Source organism: Choloepus didactylus, chromosome X (assembly GCF_015220235.1).
Source record: "Choloepus didactylus isolate mChoDid1 chromosome X, mChoDid1.pri, whole genome shotgun sequence".
In the NCBI taxonomy this organism is placed as follows: Eukaryota; Metazoa; Chordata; class Mammalia; order Pilosa; family Megalonychidae; genus Choloepus; species Choloepus didactylus.
Genome location: NC_051334.1, coordinates 21,762,893 through 21,781,794, shown reverse-complemented (window position 1 = coordinate 21,781,794; position 18,902 = coordinate 21,762,893). Strand labels below are relative to the sequence as shown.

Below are 18,902 nucleotides of genomic sequence, written 5' to 3'. Positions count from 1 at the left end.
TCTTCTATTTGATCTTAGTTTAAGAGACTTTAAGTCTTGTGTGTGTGTGTGTGTGTGTGTGTGTGTGTGTGTGTGTATGTGTGAATTCCTTCTCACAACAATCCTTTTGTTTTAAAGGTTGAAAACATGCCATGCCCATTTTCCCCCCTTATCATTTACTCTTTTGGGAATGCCTATTTCTTATCCTTAAAAAAAAAAAAGCAAACAAAAACAAAAAACAAACTTTGAATTGCCTGTTTCATTAACATAATCTCTTTCTCTTGATAAGACCTAAGGTGAAAAAATAACAAGCAGACACTATCACACTGTTGTAATTTGGTCAACAACTCTAGTACTATCAATATCCACCATTTCTACACACTCAATTTCCTCCCGGTTTTCTGGATTTTTCTTCTCTTTCCTTTTTTTCTTCGAAGGTGGCAGGAAAGTCAGTATCACAGGTAAAATGGCAAAGCAGTGAAAGAAGGTGACAAATGCTATTAAAAACAAGCACCTGAACAGTGTACAGGTCAGATTTGAAGGCACAGCTGCGAGAGGAATCAGACCAACAATATAGCAGAGATAACTCTGTAAAATAGCTACCCCGTGCACTTCCAGGGCATTTTTTACCCATTTAGTTCTCGTGCAATCCTTGCCCAGAACAAAGGTGGATAACAGTGGAGCACAATTGTCAATTGTGTAGTTAATTCCATAAATTAAGCATAGCACAGAGATGCAGTCCAATTCTACTTTCCATAATGTCATGAAACCTATGACTCCAAACTCCACGGACACAACCGTTAGAGTGATCCAAACATTAATCAGAGAATCTGCCACCAGGAATGCCGAGAAGAAGAGCAGGAATAAAGCACTGATGCAGGAGTTGTGCAGGGGGGCTCCCAGAGAGGAGGAATATCGATCCATGTACACAAAGGACGGATTGAAGACAATGAACTTCACCTTGGAGGTGACAGAAAGTCTCCTCAGGGTCTCCAGGAGATCATAGAGTTCTTCTCTGTTGGTTTCCATGGTCTTGGCCACTAAAAACATTCTGGAGGCCACTACATCAACCTCATCATTGTACTTTTTAGAGAAGATGATGTCCTCTTGAAAATGTGAAAATTGGGGGGCTTTCAGAAAGGAATTCCTCAACATGTCTGTGAAATTTTTCTTAGGTAAGCCAGTGGACACGTTGAGTTTCCGAAGGTAATTTAAATAGCTCTCGAACCAGGATATTCGCACAAACCCCTTGGTATATTCTAGCACATCTTCTTGGACACTAGTGTTCCAGTATTCTATGGACTCATATATGTAAAACCCAATCACCGGACTGTAGTTGCTAAAGTACTTTTGCTGGGCAGTAGTATACTCAATGGTTTGCGTCGCAGTTGCTACGATATTACTAAGGTCTGACCCTTCACTGACCTGCAGATAGCCCATTAAGGCAAAGGAAATATAAATAAGGTAAAAGAGGACTACAAAAGGCTTGACATAGGTGTTGGTTATCCAGTCACAGTAATAGCGTTTGAGAAAACATACCAATAGGTGACTCTCGTAAGTGTTCGCTTCCTCAGCATCAGTTGTGTCCTCACTGAATCTGGCTGTCAGGAGAAACCTGTACCATGCCGGCTTCTCCTGCAATGCCTCAGGCTTTGGGACTTTTCTACAGAAGATACTATGCTGGTAATTGTTTTCTATGTAGCCAGTGAACACTAGGCTGGAACCATAAAACGAGAGTACATAGAGGTAGTTGAAGAAGATTGCAATACAGGAATTGCAGCAGAAAATCCTGGCTGCTTCAATGTTTGTGAAAGGACTGGCCCCTATGCCAAAGGTGACCAGGTACATGGCAGTGGTGAGAGAAAAGGAGAGCATGGAGTCTGCATAGACTGCTGCAGTTCTCTCTTTAACGTGTTGGTCTTCTCTAGTTTTCCTCCAGGAGGATAACATTTCAAAAGTCCCGTATAATCCATGACCTGAGGGGGCAGAAAAAGATCAGAGCAAAAGTTTAACAGACTAATCTCTTGAAATAGAGGAATCAACCTGGTTGTGGGAGATTACTGGGTAAAGAAAAACACAACCAGCCCTAGTGGTAATAGGCTTGCAATTGCCAACGATTTCTTCTATGGAGAGAGACGCCTATGTTCTGGTGAATCAAGAATTTTAATGGATAGTGAAAGAGCAGCTAGAGGAGCTATCTTCATGATCCCTTCTGGCATAAGAAAGCTGAATGGACTTGTGTCTATAGAAAGCCGAGTAGACTTGTGCCTATGTCTCTTGAGGAATGTACACATCAATAACTTAATGTTTTTGGTGCAGTTTGCATAACATTTGTTTTTCTTGGTTGGTGGCACACTCCAGAGAAGACGCCTGTACACTCATCATTTTGCTTGTCATCCCCATAGGTCTGGCTGGAGGTGAGCACAGAGGAAGGCAATGAGCAGAGGGTCCTGAGCTAATGTCCCTGTCACCTCATTTATATTCGGTCAGGTGAAGGGCGTTAGTGAAAAGGAAGCACTGTATTTAATTTGCGCCTTGACGGGAAACTAAATCACAGCCTCTTTTTTTCTCCCACAAATATCAGGGCAGGAAGCCATAAATCTGAGAAACAAAGGGAAGCAAAATAAGTAGGAACAAGTTTGAGTGAAAGGAAAGATGGAAGAAAATACAGAAGGAATGAGATTCATACAAACTCTATATGCAACTGATAATTAGAATTCTGGTTGAAGGTTTATGGTTTGCATTTTGTCTTCAGGGATTTGTTTGACCAATTTTGGTTTTGCATAGATGGTATATCATGTGGGCAATGACTCTGCTGGCTTATCTGCACTATTTGGCAACGGCCTCTGAGGGAGAGATTCACTGCCTTTGTCTCGCTGGAATAGCAGAGGTACAATAAGTACCCATGCTCTGACTCCATTCTGCTGCCCAGGATCTCATCTAGCATGACTTCTTTCACCTCTCCCGGTTGGACCCAGACCCTTCCCCACCACCTCCCTAGGCCACTGCAACATTGGAAATCCCACCAAAGTGACCCCTTGTGGCTTTTGATAATCCCTGCCTTGGCGCTAGGATCGGCAGATCTAATTTTCTGCTTCCACGCCTTGCCATATTCAATCCCATTATTGAGGATAATAAAATCTTTACCCTGTGGTACAATAGTCTTGTTTTTAAAAAGGAATTTAAAATCTCCAGCCAAGCATAATGCTGAGTGAAGTGAGTCACTGTTATCTTGTGTGTGCAATAACTGAATGCACGTTTTCCCTCATGCCCAGGCTGGTATTTGTATCTTTATTGTGAAGTCTTGGCCCCAAACCCAAATGCCCATTTCATAGTAATGATATAGGCCTGTTTCTTCAGAGGGATTTGACATTTATCTTAATTTACTAGGCATCGTTTTACAGCTGCTTTTAGAGGTCAGGTCAAGACTGTCAATTTGATAACTAGCACCATGGCCCCTATTAAATTGGAGGCACCTAAATTCCCCAGACATGAAGTAAACACTGTGCTAGTTGACTGGCATCCTGTTGTTAATTATGTTTTAGATAGCTAGTGTCTAGTCTCAGGAGGGAAAACTATTAAGCCTGCTTCCACTAAGTTCTCAGGGAGGACCAACTGACCTTTGACAACGAGAGTAAAAAGAGGATTCATACCTCTGAGGCATCAGCACCCTAGGGAAACAATATTGACCATTTCATCTTGGGCCATGTGGAAGAAGTTCCAGTGGGCAAAACACACTTCCAGGGGTCACTGAAAATGATAAATGACTTCCCTTTGTTTTTAACAGTATTTACTTGCCAGAAACAATACACACACACACACACACACACATACTCACACATACACACACACACACACACACATACATACATACAGAGCTTTAGTACTGAATCATTAAATATGGTAAGAAAATAAGGATGCATTTAGCAGGATTAGAATTAGTCATAGTTGAATATATATTAAATTAAATCTGCTTTGGAGTCTTTTTTTTTTTTAAATCAGTGTTATGCTTTATAATGACATTATCTGACCCTGACTCTTGCTGGAAAATAGTAAGAATCCATTTCTTACCTTGCTGTTGAATAATTTTAGAAACTAAATGAGAAAAGGAATTTGAATTAATGGAGCTATTAGGTGAAAAGAGCGAGACTGGAGTGTCCAGAATGAAAATAATCAAACTCAAGGAGAGGTGGAAGTACGCAGTTACCTTTTGTCTTGAGTTCTGTTGCTGCAATTTAAATGCCTTATCCTTCTATAGTTTGATCTTTTGCTTGAGTCTTGACTCTTTCTAGGTATTGTATGTTAAATCCATACTCTTGACAGAAGAGGGACCCAGTCAAAGAGAGGCTCTTGGTTCTAGGGGCAGCTCCAGAGAGAATTATAATTTTATTCTTATGAACTTTTGGAAACAATGTCTTTCACTTCATTCCTCTTGCTACAGGGTTGTGCATGCAAACACTTAGAGGCCAGAAAAGGAGGCTTGAGAAAGAGTCTTTTCTATCTGATCACTCATTCCCCAGACCAGATTCTTGTTCCTCAAACCACAGCTCTCTAGCAGATCCCCATGTCCTAAACCCCAAAGTGGAGTTGTACAGTGTCTTAGAAGAGGCCTCTGGATTTCAGGTTAGACTGCTGATGCTATAACTGCGCCTCCTTCCTGAAGTTCAGTCAGTCAAGGAAGGGACTAGTGTCAACATAGCTGTGGGCGTTACCAGGGAATAGCAACTTGGAGTGCCTGGCTGGGAGTAGACTGATTCACAGCTGGGCATTTATGTTGAAGCGGTCGGTCTACTACCCTGAAGGAAAGTCAATCTGTGGGGCCCCTGTTTCCTGGCCTGGATTCCTGGGGAGAGACATTCCAAAAGCCCCAGGACATGAGGAACGTCCTGCCCCCAAAAAAGTCTCCTCTGCCTATCATAATTGTTACAGCTGAATTTCCTTTGGTTTTGGCCTTAAAGATATCCTATTAAAAACTGGTGGAACAGTGGTTTATGGAAACAGTCTCTCTTAGGTCTGAGGAATGGGACAGTAAATGGAGATAGGGAGCAACCTAACCTCTTCACAGATTTTCCTTCATCCAGCCCTGGCCTTATCTTTTTACTGCCACTTCAGAAACTGGGCTAATGGGAATCAAAGAAAGGCAGAAAAGATTTTGGTAGTTCTATTCTTCACCGCTTTCCTCTCTCAGCAGGTATCTCCTTTCTTTAATATACCATTACCCATTGCTCTCTTAACTTGGGGCTGGAGTTTAACAAGCAGGACTCTGTGGCCAAATCTTACAGATGCAGGCAAACACAGATATTTTTCAGAGGTTTGTCTATTGTTTCCCACTTTTTAAAAAGATGCTTTAAAGGCAAAAATATTGCTGTTTGCTTTGTACTCTAGTTTTTATTTTTTTTTTTTTCTATGAAGTAAGAGGTCTATAAGCTTCTTTATTCAATCTGGCCAAGGGGCCTGTGTTATTGGTAGAAAGCATCACTTCCACAAGGGATGATTTTCTATCTCCATTGTCTCAAGCCTGTTCACAAGGACCTCTGGTAGCAGCGCTCACACGAGGAGCTACATAAACTCGAAGTTTCAAACAGATTTAGACCCTGGTGACCAGGGTCCCTGTGGTTGTAATGTAAGCCATGTCTCATCAGAGAGACAGGCCACAGCCTGAGACTTGGAAGTAAAAGGCTGTATCCTAGTGGGGATGCTAGGAACTGAACAATATCTCAGGGCATTTCCTCTCACAGTCACAGTATTCAAGGCTGAAGAGTTCCCAAAGGGAACTGTTAATACAAACTGATTCTATCAAATTCTGAGAATAAAGGGGCTTTTAAAGTGTTCACTTGTGTCTTAAAAGCATATTTAAGATGTTTGTTTCTAGTTTTGTGTATTGCATGTCTGTCCATCTCAAGGGTGACTGTATGCTGTAGACAAGTGCTAATATTCAGACACAATTTGTACCTGGTGTAAAAAAGATGCTGATTTTATTAATCTCATTAGCAGTAGACTTTGGGATTGTCATCCAGTAAAATTAAATACTAAGGGACTTAGGCTAATAATTTTTCTTCTTTTTCAAATAATTTTTAATCCCTATGTACAGTTAGCATTTGGGCTTTGGAGCCAATAAACAGAAAAAGCAGCATAGATGATAAATAACACTAATGGAGGAAAAATTTAAACTGGCTAATCCTCCAGTCACTTAAGAGTGACTCTCAAGAACACACACAGATTCAATCTCACTCTCACCCAGACCCTTTCTGGGTCCTGATCAAAGCCTTGAGGGTTGTTTAAAATCTACTAAGCCAGGAATCCACTGCAAATAGTTGAGAGTTAACCTAACTTTAACCTGTAGATATGCTTCTGTAAAGTTGCTCATAAAGTGCATCATATTTTAAATTTATTAAATGGTCTTGCTGTCAGAGACAGTCTGGGTGATCTGTTTAATTTTTGTCAAGTGAATAAACACAGATTTTATCTACTTTGTAAATCTGGATTTTTGTAAGTCAGAATTTTCTTTACGGCCAAGATTCTCCTGCCTTCCCCAGTCCACACAGCCGCAGCATAGAGGCTAATGCCATTGGGTGTTCTTCACATTTAAAGCCTTTCTAAACTAACATGATTTCCTTGTCCTGAGATCCTAAAAGTGAGGAATAGCTCAGAAGGTAAGGAGGTGAGATGGAATAGCTTGCTGATGGATGATCTTTCGGTTTCTGTGTGAAAACATTTAATATCATGAAACAATGAAGTCATTTATAGCATGCCTGGGCAAAGCCAAATTTCACATATGGAAATAAAATTACTACATTTTTCTAGAAAATCTATAGAGTATAATGTGTGAGCAAAATCTGCTTAAAACATGTTTTATTCTTAGATGAGCTTTACCAAGTAGCTCATGTTTATAAAACTGCTTTTTTCACTCAATGCTATCTACATAAATTCATGACTTTTGTTTTTTTTCGGGAAGAAATTTAAAGGGTATATATGTGTGGATTAAGAAACACATATTTTCAGGGGGAAGTTCATTAATCGTGTTACATTTACACTTTGCCAGTTATAAACATTTACTTTATAAACTGAATTGCTTGGTTTATCACAGCCTGTTTTGTCTCACAGTTAAGAGTAGGAGTAAAGGTGTACTCTGCTTAAGTAAAGACAGATGCTCATATCAGGGTGAATACAAAAATATTATTATTTTTATCAGAGATTTGTCACATTTTGATAATTCTGATCACAGCATTGGGTTTTAATCTGAGAAATGACTTTCCTTCATTAGAAAGCTTCAAATAAGAGTCTAAGAAATGAATTTGCTAATAGCTTTTCTTTGTTTAAAGATAAGGTATTTAGATATTGTGTGTGCACTGTTTAAAATCAGAGTGCACAAATGTGGCCCATAATATATGTTATGATTATTGTGTAATATCTTTTCATATAGATGACATATGTAATATATTTATATTATATATGGTATATCCTATTCAAACATTTTATATACATACTTATATAATGTTTGAATATATACTACATAATATATACAGAGAAATATATAGGATTTATTTATATTCAAACATACATTACAAGCAATATATATTACCTAATATTTGCTATAAACACAGTCTATGCATATAAATATATAACATGAGCTTATTACATAATATATATTACACATATGATACAGCTAATGTGATATATAATATATGTTATGCATGCAAATTACACAGACACAAACACAACAAGCATATGTAGCCATGAGATGAGTAGCAATCTGATGTGAAATTTGTTTTACTGATGAGGAAGAGAAATGTTAGTGCTGCTATACCAGTCAGTGCATTGAAGGGGCTAGGATTTTTTTCTTGGGTTCCATATGTCTACATTTTGATTCTTGGCTGGTAGAGTAGCTGAGGTGAAATGCAGGGTTTTCTTGACAATGCCTATGAATCTGCTTGACTTGTGAGCTCCTGTAGACCCATCCGGTCAAGAATGTCCAGTCGTGGCTTTCTGAGATGCTAGTCCAAACGCCAGCACTAGGTGTTTCTCCTCATTATCTGTTTCTACCAGCTAAGTGTTCTGATGTTTCCTCCTACTGCCTGACCTTCGTGGGGGTCTGCCACTTCCCTATTCCCTAGGCAAAACAACATAGATAGACTACATGAAGGATACCCAGGTAACTTGGGTTAAAGAGGAAGCCCTCTCTTGGACCTACACCCCCAGTTCCATTCTTGTCTTATTTTATGGTTAAGAATAGAACAATAAAACTTGTTTTGTTCCATCTTCTGAACCCTATTTCTCCCCACCCATCCCTTACCATATATAATCGATAGAGCACAAGAGAATAAAAGGGCAAGAACTAACCAAAAATCTAGATTATACAATCTCCTTCTAAATTAGTGCCACAATGACAATGGACAATTATAAAAAAGATACTCATGGAACAAACTTAGCAAATATTGTATGAAAATACTCCCTCATTTTATGTACACATTTTGTGTATGTAAAAATGGGAAGAACAAAGCCCCTATAAACCATTTTTTTCCTAGAATCTACTGAACCTATTACTAATTTAATTCTAAGCAGAGTATTTCTACCACACTCTAATATACTTCTCCTCCATCATGCAGATTGTCATATTGTTGCAAACAACAGATTTCTACAAAAATGTATCAGGTTGAACCATATGAAATTACTGTTTTTGAAGTTCAAAAATTGTCATATATTGGTACCATTTTTGGTTGGATATTGGCAATTTCATATGGTTCAGATTTGATTATTAGCTGGCTGATTTTTCCCCATGTTTCTCATGACATTAGCAGTATACTCGAATACTCATAAGAAAGCAAAACTTTTCAGGTTTGATTAAATTTAGAGCAAAAATAATTGAGGTCTCATTTTAGTTGGATCTAAATTTCTTGCAACAAGAACTTTTGTCCCTTTGTAAACTAAAGTCCATATACTGCATAATATTACAAGGGGGCAGCAAATGACAACAAATTCTTAGAGAACTGAACCTAATCTTCTGTTTTCTTCTAAACACAGATAATCTTAGACTACACATCTAAGAGGAGCCAAAGATTCCCACTGTTATTTTCTTCCTAGCACTTAGTGCACATCCTTGCTTCTTTTACATTCTTGAATCTGAGTGGCCTGTTTGGATCATTCAGAAGGAAGATGGCACCTTAGATCTGGTGTTTTGCTTTCTCAAAATCCCAGACATTTGAAATAGGGCTTGAAGAATATTTTCATCTCAACCAAATTCTTGGGCCCTTGTATCTTGAGAACTGAAAAGTGACCTTTATAAATTAGAGCACCACATAGAAACTAATACCCAAATTGTCTTTCACCATGACTTCAGTTTTCCCCTTTTATCTGTACAGAACGTGCATGAAGCAACAAACCTTTCATGTACAGAAGGAAGAAAACCTTCTTTCTGTTCCCTTCTAATTCTCCAAGATTTCATTCCTTTCCTGATTTGTGTCTGATAAGCAAAGCTGTGGAAATATTAAGGCTGTAAAGACAGCTTGGATACAAAACCTATGCCAATTTAAAAAATTATACCCAACTGGAGGATGATAGTATGAATCCTCATCCTTTAAAATTAATACTGTAACAGATTAAAATGTTTATGTTTTATATATGCTTACAAATGGCAATTCAAGTAACTTACTACCTGATAGCTAGATAGTTTGGAAAGAACAGATATTATTTTATGCATGATAGGGGTATGGGCCAAATAAACTCTTTTCCAAGTTATACTAGTTGAAAACTGTCAACGAGCATTTATAATACTGTAGGCCTTTTAGAATTTCAGCTCTAAATAAACTGATCTGACTCATGTGGACAGAGATTTCGGCAGAAGTAGGATTGTCTAATATGTATGACACTGATTAAAAACATTTTAAATCATGATGTCTCTATACTTACATCATTGCCAAAATGATTCATCCATGTAATACATATTCTTATTGCCAGATATGTCACGTATCATCTTGGCTAGAAACGCACAGTCACATCCCATTATGGTGAACTCTTAGAGTTTATCCAAATTCTTTCCTATTCTGGAATTTTGCCAGGTTAATATTTCTTGACACACATGTTCTTAAAAATTTCCACTCTTAATCTACTGCCATTTTGACATTTGGCTAGTTCTGGCCTTAGTGGCCAGCATCACATTAAGAATATTTAGTTTGTTGAATTTTTAATCTTTACTATTTATCAGAATATAGACCTTCTGTTGGCCAAGCAAATGTTTGCATTTGAGGCTTTTTAAAAGATACTTTTCCTTCTAAATGAGTATGCAGATATTTTTATTTGATTTGATAGTTTAGTTGTATAACATAGTAAATCAGAAAGTTTAAGCATAGCCGTTTTATGTACAGACAGGCAAAGCTAAAAAAAACTGGACAAACAACTTATTGACTTGTAGTGCAAAACCCTTAGCACTGCATTTCTTCCTGGTTCATTTGAAATTTATTGGCATTTTAGGACTGGTCATCAAAAAAAAAAAACCCCAAATTAAATATTGGCCTTGGATTCAACATTCACAAATCTACATTTGAAAATCAAACTCTAAGAATGAACAGTTTATCTGAGAAATACAGAAGGTCAACCATCCTAAATCCAGGCATGGTTAGCTTTATGAGCATATTAAGCACCCATTACGTGATACAAAGTGTTTATTGCAAATGAGCTTTAGCTACTTACAACATGTAGCTTCCTTTCATGTTGTGACTAAATAATTTGAGATCCTCTTCAGGCTGAAAATGTACAGAAAGGTAGCACACTGATTGTCAACAGGGAAAACTGCCATCAAATCAATTCATGTAACATTCCTCACAAATTGCAAACAAGGGAGTATTGGGCTCCTGCAGTGCTTAGTCTCTTTCACTGCAAATGCCAGGTTTTTTTGAATTGTCAGACGACAAGTTCAGTGATACTGGGTCTCTGTGGAGTTGCAGCACTATTATTTCTGGCTTTATTTTTTAAAGACACTGTTCTACTACCAACATCCCACCATCTCTTACATCCTGGCATATTTTTTTATGTGTTGATTTTTACTTATACTATTTAAAACTTCTTAAAAATACAAAAACATTTTTAAGTTCTAAATATTCTAATTTTATTTTGCTTATAATTTTTTAAAAAACTAAATATTGTGATTTTATTTCACTTAATGGAATTAATTTTAAGAGGTTTTGAATATTATAATTTTATTTTACTTAAAAATTCATTTTCTGAAGTTTTGAATTTTGTTATTTTGCTTAATGAGATTAATTTTAAGAAGCTTTACCTATTGTAACATATTTTGAGCTCACCTGTAACAACATCCTAGAGTGTCAGAAAACCAGCACTGATATTCCTTTTTCTAGCACCAACAGCCTTCTGGCTCACCTTAAGAACCTTACTAGCTCCCTTCAGTTTCCTGTCCTTTTCTTATTCCTGTTTATCTCCCCCACCCAAAACAAAGCACTGTATTTTTAAAATGAAAAGCTAAAAAAAAAAAAAACCTCCAAACCAAGCATATGACTAATCATGAGCAAAACACATCTTAATTTAAACCTTGACTCAAGCCTCAGTGGAAGTCACTAATACCAAGCCAACTCACATTTCAAGGACCTTCCTGACTTCCACAACCAACCCTCATCGTTTGGGCCTTATTTTTCAGGGACAAGTTATTCTGCCTTCTTAATAGACTGAATTCAGGAGGAAGTACAGCAGCCACCTTCTTCTCTGTTGTGTTCAGTGATGATTAAACTTATCTGGTAAATTCTTAGACTGCTCAGTCTCCCCTCAGAGCTCTACTTTTCATAAAAGCTACTAGTGTACGTTTATTTACTAGGTCTGAATTCCCACGTGCTGCAAAGCATGGAGGGGAGAAATGTAAATCGGTGGCCCTGAAGCCCCACCAGCACTGCTTATCATTTAACCATAACACAGCTGAGGTTTCCAGAGTAAATGATTTTTCTACTATTCCAAAAACAGGCATACTAATGAATTCAATCATCGTTATTTCTCAGTCAACTAAAAATTCCATTTCATGTGTCATGTTAGTATCTGATTCCAAATGACATTTTAATTTTGCTAAAGGAAATGATGAGAAGTTGTCGCAGAAGAGAGAGAAAGCTAAGCATTCTAGTCCTTAGCCCACAGGAACCCAGGCTTGCTGGACATGGCATGTTCGATACCAGACAGAGACCAATGTTGTTATGACCGCTATGGCTTTGTTTTGACCATCATCTCTGTCAGGGAATTCCTGAAGCCCCCAAGAGTGAATACACTATAAACCCACCAACACTTTAAAGCATTCTCCTGGGTTTACAGCAAAAACAGGAAAAAAGTTGCCTTCCTATTTATGCCTCACTTGTAGCTTTCAGGGTTCTTGTACATTTATCGTCTCCTTTTGTGTGATATTCACACTGTCCTTAAGGAGGGGAAACAGAGTTGCAGACACTATCAGTACTCAGGCCATGTGCCCTCCCATTCACCATTCTTGAGCACACTGAAGGCTTCTTTTACAAATACCTGTTAGCTGGAGAGATTTCTCTGGCCAGAGGAATGTGCTCATTTTTCCCTGGGAACTTCCGAGTAGTTCATACGCCTGGGGAGCAGCCCTCAATGAATCATACACTGGGTTTCTGGCTAAATATTCCAGCTTCCTCATCCCTCAGGAGGGCCCTCTCTGAATTGTGTCTATGCAGTCTCCCAGAGGTCCCGCATGGAATTGAGCCGCAGGTGCCCACACTGATAATCTGCTTGTTAACATGCCCTGAATTGTCTTCCTTCCCTTTATCTCTTCCACACTCCCATACTGGTGCTTCCTGCTTCCAAATAAACTACTATATCCAAACCTTGGTCTCAAGGTCTGCTTCTGGGGAAGTCCAACCTAACACACTGGGGCAAGGAGCAGATTAATATCTTCTAAATACCACACAGATACTTAATGGAGAACCAGGGCTAGAACCAAGGACTTTGGACTTCTGGTACATTTACCAAATTAGGCTGCTTCTTGCCAATGACCAGCATTTTATGAATTGGTCCTTGGACTTCCGGGCAAAATGAAGACACTATAAATGGAAGAAAGCTGTTAGACGGTTATACCTCACCTTTTAGGAACCCATTCACCACCACCAGTAGGAGGAAACAGAAAAATATAGGGCAGTAATTACCTAGCACGATGAAATGGACTCCCAGGAAGGTGGAATTGTATTTTCCACCAGTGAGATTGATGATCCCGGCCGTGGTGAGAGTGGCCAGGCTTATGGTCACCAGCCCAAGCAGACCTAGCCAGGGCTTGCTACGGATGCAGTCCTGCATAGAGCAGCAGAGGATGGCCATGGCAACCACCAGGATCACGCTGGTGACCAGGTAGCATTCTGACACATGGCTGGTCTTCTGGAAATCCTCCCTCAGTGATGAAGACATGTAAGGGTACATTTTGACTTTGCTGTTGGATTTCTGGAACAGTCGAACAGTGTCACAGAAACTGGACTCCACACCTCTCGGCCACCATGTCTTTCAGACTGTTGATTGACTGCAGATAGTAGGTGAGCTGGACAGCCTCCACAGATTTCACCCGGTCCTTGCTGTGCACGGTGACACCCCCAAACTGGTGCCTGTTGTACACTGCCCTCCCATCCTTTAAGTGAGTGATCGGATACATGATAGCAAAACTGGTCCGGTTGGTGGCCCGGGCATTCTTTAGCTCCTCCAGAATGTGCACTATGTCATCCACAATGCAAGTCTTATCATTATTCAGTATGCATATGTGGGCGAATGTGTAATTAAAGCCAGGCCTTGAAACCTGGATCCTGGTCACAGCAGTGTGCAACTATGGGGAAAAAAATATAGTCAGTGTTTATTATTCAAAGAGGGCATTAATAAATGACGTAAGCTCTGCAGACTCAAATATTTCTATTTTTATGAGTGGAGTCACTCATTCCATCTCTAGGCTAGAGAGTTCAAATTGTTATAACTTTAGATCAGAAATAGGTAGTAGGTATGCAAAACATGCATTTGCCCAGTGGTTCTTATATTGTGATCCCTGGGCCAGCGGCATCAGCACACCCTGGGAGCTTCTTAGACATGCAGATTCTTCTTAGAATGCTTCTTAGAAATGCCCCACCCCTGACCTGGTAAATCAGAATCTGGGGACAGTTTTTAACAAGCTCTCCAGGTGATTCCTAGGCAGCTAAAGTTTGAGAAGCCCTGTGTTAAAGCACCAGCATTATTTCCATATGTTCTTTATTTGGGACCCAATTGGCCTATAATGTCTCAAAATCTTATATAGGTCTCCCTCTTGAAAACATAAATTAAAATTGAACTAAGGTGCAATTCTAAGTGCATTGGTCCACTGCAGGACTGTCCCTTGCTGGTGATTTACATGGCAGGTAAATGATCTCCCCATCCGAATCAATCACTCTGTAGCATTAAAGACAAGAGGTTCATCTTGAAGGACCTTGTACTCTGTGTCTTTCCTTGTCTACACATATGAGAAGGGAGCTGTAACCATAAGAGCCTGTCTGGGATACATGGTAATCATGCTGTCAGAGCACAGTGGGATGTACTCTACACACCTTGCCTCAAGTCATATCTGCCATGCACAAATACTGTACACCTGCAATTAAAGGGCACATGAAAATACAAGCACTTATTTACAGCCACTACTACATGCTAGGCATGGTTCTAGGCCTTTTATACTGATTTAACTCATTTAATCCTCACAACAACTCTATGAAGTAGGTATAAATATTAGTGTCATTTTACAGAGGATGAAACTGAGACACAGAGAAGTCAAGTCACTTTCCCAAGGTCACAGCCAGAGTAAGAGACAGAGCTGGGGTACAGCAGTCTGTCTGGCTCCAGATCCTGTGCTCTTAGCCCTTCACCCTATGCTTCTAGGTTGGCAGAGCAGCTAAATGAAATTTCTGTCCAGTCACTCATTCCTGATTTTGTGCTTCTACTGCCCCTCCCCTAAAAAGCAAGAAGGCTCAAGTTCAGATATATACAGTTGTGTGTAATCTACTACAATCTAAGGTGAGAAAAAAAATGGAAAGGGAGTAGAAGCAAAGGACTTAACTGAGCTGCTACCATACATCAGGACTTCATACCTTAAACTTTCTCAACAGTTTATTTTACAGAAGCTCAGGGAGGCCAGGCAGGTATGAGGTGGTAGGGTAAGGGGCCCTGAAGAGCCAAAACCATCTTGAAAAAGAATGAAGTTGGAGGACTCACACTTCCTTATTTAAAAAACTTATTATGAAGCTACAGTGGCAGAAACAGCATGGTATTGTCACAAGAACAGGCATAGACCAATGGAATTGAATTGAAAGTTCAGAATGAACAACTGATTTTTAACAAGAGCGTCAAATCCACTCAGTTGGGAAAGAATAGTCTTTACAACTAATGGTGCTTGAAGAACTAGATATCCAAATGCAGAAGAATGAAGAAGGACTCCTACCTCATACCATATACAAAAACACACTCAAAATGGATCAAAGACCTAAACAGAAGAACTGGGACTATAAAATCACTAGACAAAAACATAGGGAAGCATCTTCAGGACTTGTGCTAGGAAATAGTTTCTTAAATTTGACACCAAATGCATAAGCAATAAAAGAAAAAGTAGATAAATGGGACTTCATCAAAATGAAAAACTTTTGTGCATCCAAGGACTTCATCATGAAAGTAAAATGACAACCTACAGAATGGTAGAAAATATTTGGAAACCACATATCTGAAAAGGGTTTACTATCCAGTATACATAAAGAAATCTTATAACTCAAGAACAAAAAGATTCTGTGATTATACTGAGAGCCATTGATTGTACACATTGGATGGAGTGCTGGTTTGGCTATATTAACAAAGCCATGATCTTTTAATCCAATATTATGGGATACTTGGATTTGGTTGTTTCCATGGAGATGTGACTCACCCAACTGTAGGTGATACTTTTGACTTTGCTAGCCCAGAGTTTGCCTGGGAGAAACTAAGAGAGCACACCTAGACATTTAGAAAGAAGTGTCGTGGGAGAAAGCCATTTTGAAACCAGAACCCCAGAACAGACACCAGCCACGTGCCTTCCCTAGCTGACAGAGGTTTTCTGGATGCCATCTGCTATTCTTCAGTGAGGGTACTCTATTGTTGATGCCTTAGTTTGGACACTTTTATTTGTAACTTTGTAACCAAATAACCCCCCTTTATAAAAGCCAATCAATTTCTGGTATTTTGCATAATAGCAGCGTTAGCAAACCTGAACAGATGGATAGTATGGTGTGTGAATAAAACTGTTTTAAAAAAGCCAAAAGCCAAACAACCCATTAAAGAATGGGCAAATGACTTGAACAGACCTTTTTCCAAAGATACACAAGTGGCCAAAAAGCACATGAAAAGATGATCACCATCACTAGCCATTAGAGAAATGCAAATCAAAACCACAATGAGGTACCATTTCATGCCCAGAAGAATGGCTACTATTAAAAAAAAAAAAAACAAATGTTGGAGAGGATGTGGACAAATAGGAACACACTGTTGGCGGGAATGTAAAAGGGTGCAGCCAATGTGGAAGACAGTTTTGCAGTTCCTAAGAAAGTTAAGTATAGAATTACCATAAGACCTGGCAATCCCACTTTTAGGTATATTCAGTTTTCAAAGAATTGAAAGCAGGGACTCAAACATATTATTTGCACACAAATGTTCATAGTGGCATTATTTGCAACTGCCAAAAAGTGGAAGCAACTCAAGTGTCTATCAACAGACGTATGGATAAACAAAATGTGGTATATACATACAGTGGAATCTTATTCAGCTGTTAAAAGGAATGAAGTTCTGATACATGCAACAAGAATGAACCCTGAAGATATGTTGAGTGAAATAAGTCAGGCACAAAATGACAGATATTGTATGATCTCACTGATATGAAATAATTAGAATAAGCAAATTCACAGAGACAGAAACTAGAATACAGGTTACCAGGGGTTGGGGTGTTGCTGGGAATAGGGAGTTAATACTTAATTGGTACAGAGTTTCTGTTTGGGGTGATGGAAAAGTTTTGGTGGTAAATGGTGGTGAAGGCAGCACAACGTTATGAATGTAATTAACACCACTGAAATACATATATATAAATGTGGTTAAAAAGGGGAAATTTTAGGTTATATATATATATGTGAATAGAATAAAAGCTTAAAAAAACCAGCACTATATGATACAGTGAACCCTAATGTAAACTATGAGCTATAGTTAATAGTATAATTATAATAACATTGTTTCACCAATTGGAACAAAGGTACCACACTAATGCAAAGTATTAATGGGGAGGTGTAGTATCTGGGAACTCTATATTTTACACACAATTTTTCAGTAAACCTACAACTTCTCTATTAAAAAATGAACAGTTCATACATAAAATAAAGCTTAACATTCATAGAGTTGCCATACTGTGGCTTTGCCATTATAATGCATAACCTTCTGGGTGTCTCCATGACACTTGATATATTTTTTTTTCTAAATCTATCCTAGATGGGTTATTTTTTAAGACATTTTACTGTGCATGTGCCAGAGTTAGTGGGACATTTATTATGCTTTTTTAAAAATGTCTGACAGGCTCCAGCTGTCACAGGGTATAAAGCCCTTTAGTTAGCAATGAGCATGAGTTGTTAATCCTAATTCTCAATGCCCCGTCTTCTTCTTGGACACTAACCATCAGGATCAGACAACACTTTCTTTTATTAAGTTTAACTGAAATGTGTTTAAGTTCTTTCTGTGTGCACATGCCCGAGAGAGAGAGAGAGAGAGAGAGAGAGAGAGAGAGAGAGAGAGAGGAAGAGAAAACAAACTTGGTCTCCCAGTAGGAGACTGTTTTCACAGAAATACAACAGTATGCTAAAATTTTGTTTCAGCGCTTGGGATTCATGATGAGAAAAATGTCTTCAAAGATTTTAAGCTGTAAAAGTGTGTTTTTATCTATTCTTCTGTAAGAATGGTCCAGTGAATTTTGATTAAAAGAACAAGTAACCACAAAAAAAAATAAAAAATATTAAAGGTTATTTGGGGTGAGGAGGGGAAGAACCAAGAGGAATTTAAAGATGAGAGAGAGAGTTTTGATACAAGCTAAAAGAAAGACATTAGGGAAAGACTCAGAATGGGCTAGAAAAGGAGTGGTATTGAAAGCATGCAGATGTGAAATATTTAGTGCATTGTTTGTTCCCATGAACAGTGCAATAAATCTCCCTTAGAGGGATTACTAAATATGTCAGGAGAAAAAGATTGCCAAATAAGATGGTGTTAAGCCACGGGGCTGAACCCAATTATAGCAAGGGGATATTTTCCATCCATTCTCTAAGGCCACCATGTCTTCCTGGGTGGGAAGTTGCAAACTAGTTAGTTTAGATCTATTGCTATGACCCACACACTGAAGACAGCAGACAGCATGTTAACTAAGTACCAGCAGATCCCAGAAGGGAGGCTTGGAACATGAGAACCTTACTGAGGCTTGAGAGGAAGTTTCTTAACTCTTAGCACCAGAGCTGCTGTGAAATGCAGCTGCCTTGAATTTCTGGTGGAGTGGTGGGTAGCACATATGTCACTTTTGCTTCTGAGTAGCAAGGAGATGTGGAGTGACAAAGCAGCCCAAGAGGGGGTGTTGGCTGAGGCCACCCACCTGGCAGGGCAGAGTATATGGAGTTCTACTGTGGGATAAGAGATGAGAGCTATAGGAAAGGAAATTGAGACCCCCTTCTATGACTTCTGGAACTGCTCAATTCTGATCATTGATTCTTACGGCTACATATCAAAGCAGAAGTGCACACACAATCCACTCTTGGACATCCACATGGCAGTGGACAGACACAGTGAACATGCTACCCTGACATCTATCTACCTGTATCAGGTTTTAGAATGCCCTGGTTTACTTTGTTAAAGAAGCCCCACTCAGGAGAGTAGAAGCA

The 18,902-nt window shown here is 38.9% G+C and overlaps 1 protein-coding gene across 1 annotated transcript in view; it reads right to left on the bottom strand.

Annotated features, from left to right (window-relative positions):
* Nucleotides 1-263: 263 nt before the first annotated feature.
* The window catches only part of PTCHD1 (patched domain containing 1), an 84,540-nt gene continuing 65,901 nt past the window's right edge, over nt 264-18,902 (bottom strand). Inside the window, 3 exon segments of the mRNA XM_037821829.1 lie at nt 264-1,955; nt 13,128-13,452; nt 13,454-13,789. Of these exon segments, the coding sequence (XP_037677757.1) occupies nt 301-1,955; nt 13,128-13,452; nt 13,454-13,789 (2,316 nt within the window). The 3' untranslated portion in view covers nt 264-300.